Source organism: Rhinoraja longicauda, chromosome 36 (assembly GCF_053455715.1).
Source record: "Rhinoraja longicauda isolate Sanriku21f chromosome 36, sRhiLon1.1, whole genome shotgun sequence".
Lineage (NCBI taxonomy): Eukaryota > Metazoa > Chordata > Chondrichthyes > Rajiformes > Arhynchobatidae > Rhinoraja > Rhinoraja longicauda.
In genome coordinates, this window is record NC_135988.1 from 1,850,223 (window position 1) to 1,851,772 (window position 1,550).

A 1,550-nucleotide genomic window follows, 5' to 3' on the forward strand; every position below is an offset into this window, starting at 1 on the left:
TGTGTTGCCCAGTGTGTTGCCCAGAGTATGGGGCCCAGTGTGGTGCCCAGTGTGTTGCCCAGTGTGGTGCCCAGTATGGGGCCCAGTGTGGTGCCCAGTGTGTTGCCCAGTGTGTTGCCCAGTGTGTTGCCCCAGTGTGTGCCTGGTGTTGCCCCAGTGTGTTGCCCAGTGTGGTGCCAGTGTGTTGCCCAGTGTTGTTGCCCAGTGTGGTGCCCAGTGTGTTGCCCAGTGTGGGTGCCCAGTGTGGTGCCCAGTGTGGTGCCCAGTGTGGTGCCCATGTGGTGCCCAGTGGTGCGTGGTGCCCAGTGTGGTGTACCCAGTATGGGGCCCAGTGTGGTGCCCAGTGTGTTGCCCAGTGTGGTGCCCAGTGTGTTGCCCAGTGTGTTGCCCAGTGTGTGTGCCCAGTGTGTTGCCCAGTGTGTTGCCCAGTGTGTTGCCCCAGTGTGGTGCCCAGTGTGGTGCGTGCCACATGGTGCCCGGATCGATGCGGGTCTGCACCGCACGGCTCACTCACTGGTCCAGCCCGGTCTCCATGTGCTCACTGATCCTTTACCTCAGCGCCACTGCCCTGCACCACTGCCCTGCACCACTGCCCTGCGCCACTGCCCTGTACCACTGCCCTGCACCACTGCCCTGCACCACTGCCCTGCACCACTGCCCTGCACCACTGCCCTGCGCCACTGCCCTGCGCCACTGCCCTGCACCACTGCCCTGCACCACTGCCCTGCACCACTGCCCCTGCACCACTGCCCTGCACCCACTGCCCTGCACCACTGCCCTGCACCACTGCCCTGCATCGCTCCCTTGTGCCTCTCTGCTGCAGGATCCCCTGCAATGGCTGGGAGCTGTGCTCGACCCACGGTGGGGGGTGTGGCATGCAGTGGGGGTGTGGGGGGTACGCGGTGGGGGTGTGGGGGGGTGGGGGTGTGGGGGTGGTGGCTGGGCATGTCGTGGTGCCAGAGACTCGGGGTCAATCCTGACCTCAGGTGCTGCCTGTGTGGAGTTTGCACGTTGTCCCTGTGACCGCGTGGGTTTCCTCCGGGTGCTCCGGTTTCCTCCCACATCCCCCGTAGGTTTGTTGGCTGTAAATTGCCTCTGGTGTGATAGGTTCAGCCTCGCGGAACAGAAAAGCAGAGCGTAAAGGTTGCACAGCACAGAACGAGACCCTTCAACCCATCATGCTCGTGCTAGCCGCCAGCACGTCCACACTGACCCTCTTTGCCAGCGTTTGGTTGGTGGGTGGCCTGCCCTGCCCTGCCTCAGCCAGTCGATGCCTGTCCACACCATGATTAAACGTCACGAGAGTCAGTCCGTCCGTCCCTCCTTCCCTTCCCTCCCTCCCTCCCTCCCTCCCTCCCTCCCTCCCTCCCTCCCTCCCTCCCTCCCTCCCTCCCTCCCTCCCTCCCTCCCTCCCTCCCTCCCTCCCTCCCTCCCTCCCCTCCCTCCCTCCCTCCCTCCCTCCCTCCCTCCCTCCCTCCCTCCCTCCCTCCCTCCCTCCCTCCCTCCCTCCCTCCCTCCCTCCCTCCCTCGCTGGCTGGCTGAATATTACA

At 65.0% G+C, this 1,550-nt stretch overlaps 1 protein-coding gene across 1 annotated transcript in view; it reads left to right on the forward strand.

Annotated features, from left to right (window-relative positions):
- Positions 1–1,289, forward strand: part of LOC144610249 (actin filament-associated protein 1-like 2) — a 46,384-nt gene extending 45,095 nt beyond the window's left edge. The window contains exon 11 of the mRNA XM_078428841.1: positions 1,108–1,289. Within this exon, the coding sequence (XP_078284967.1) occupies positions 1,108–1,289 (182 nt within the window). The remainder of the gene's footprint in view (positions 1–1,107) is intronic.
- Positions 1,290–1,550: the final 261 nt, after the last annotated feature.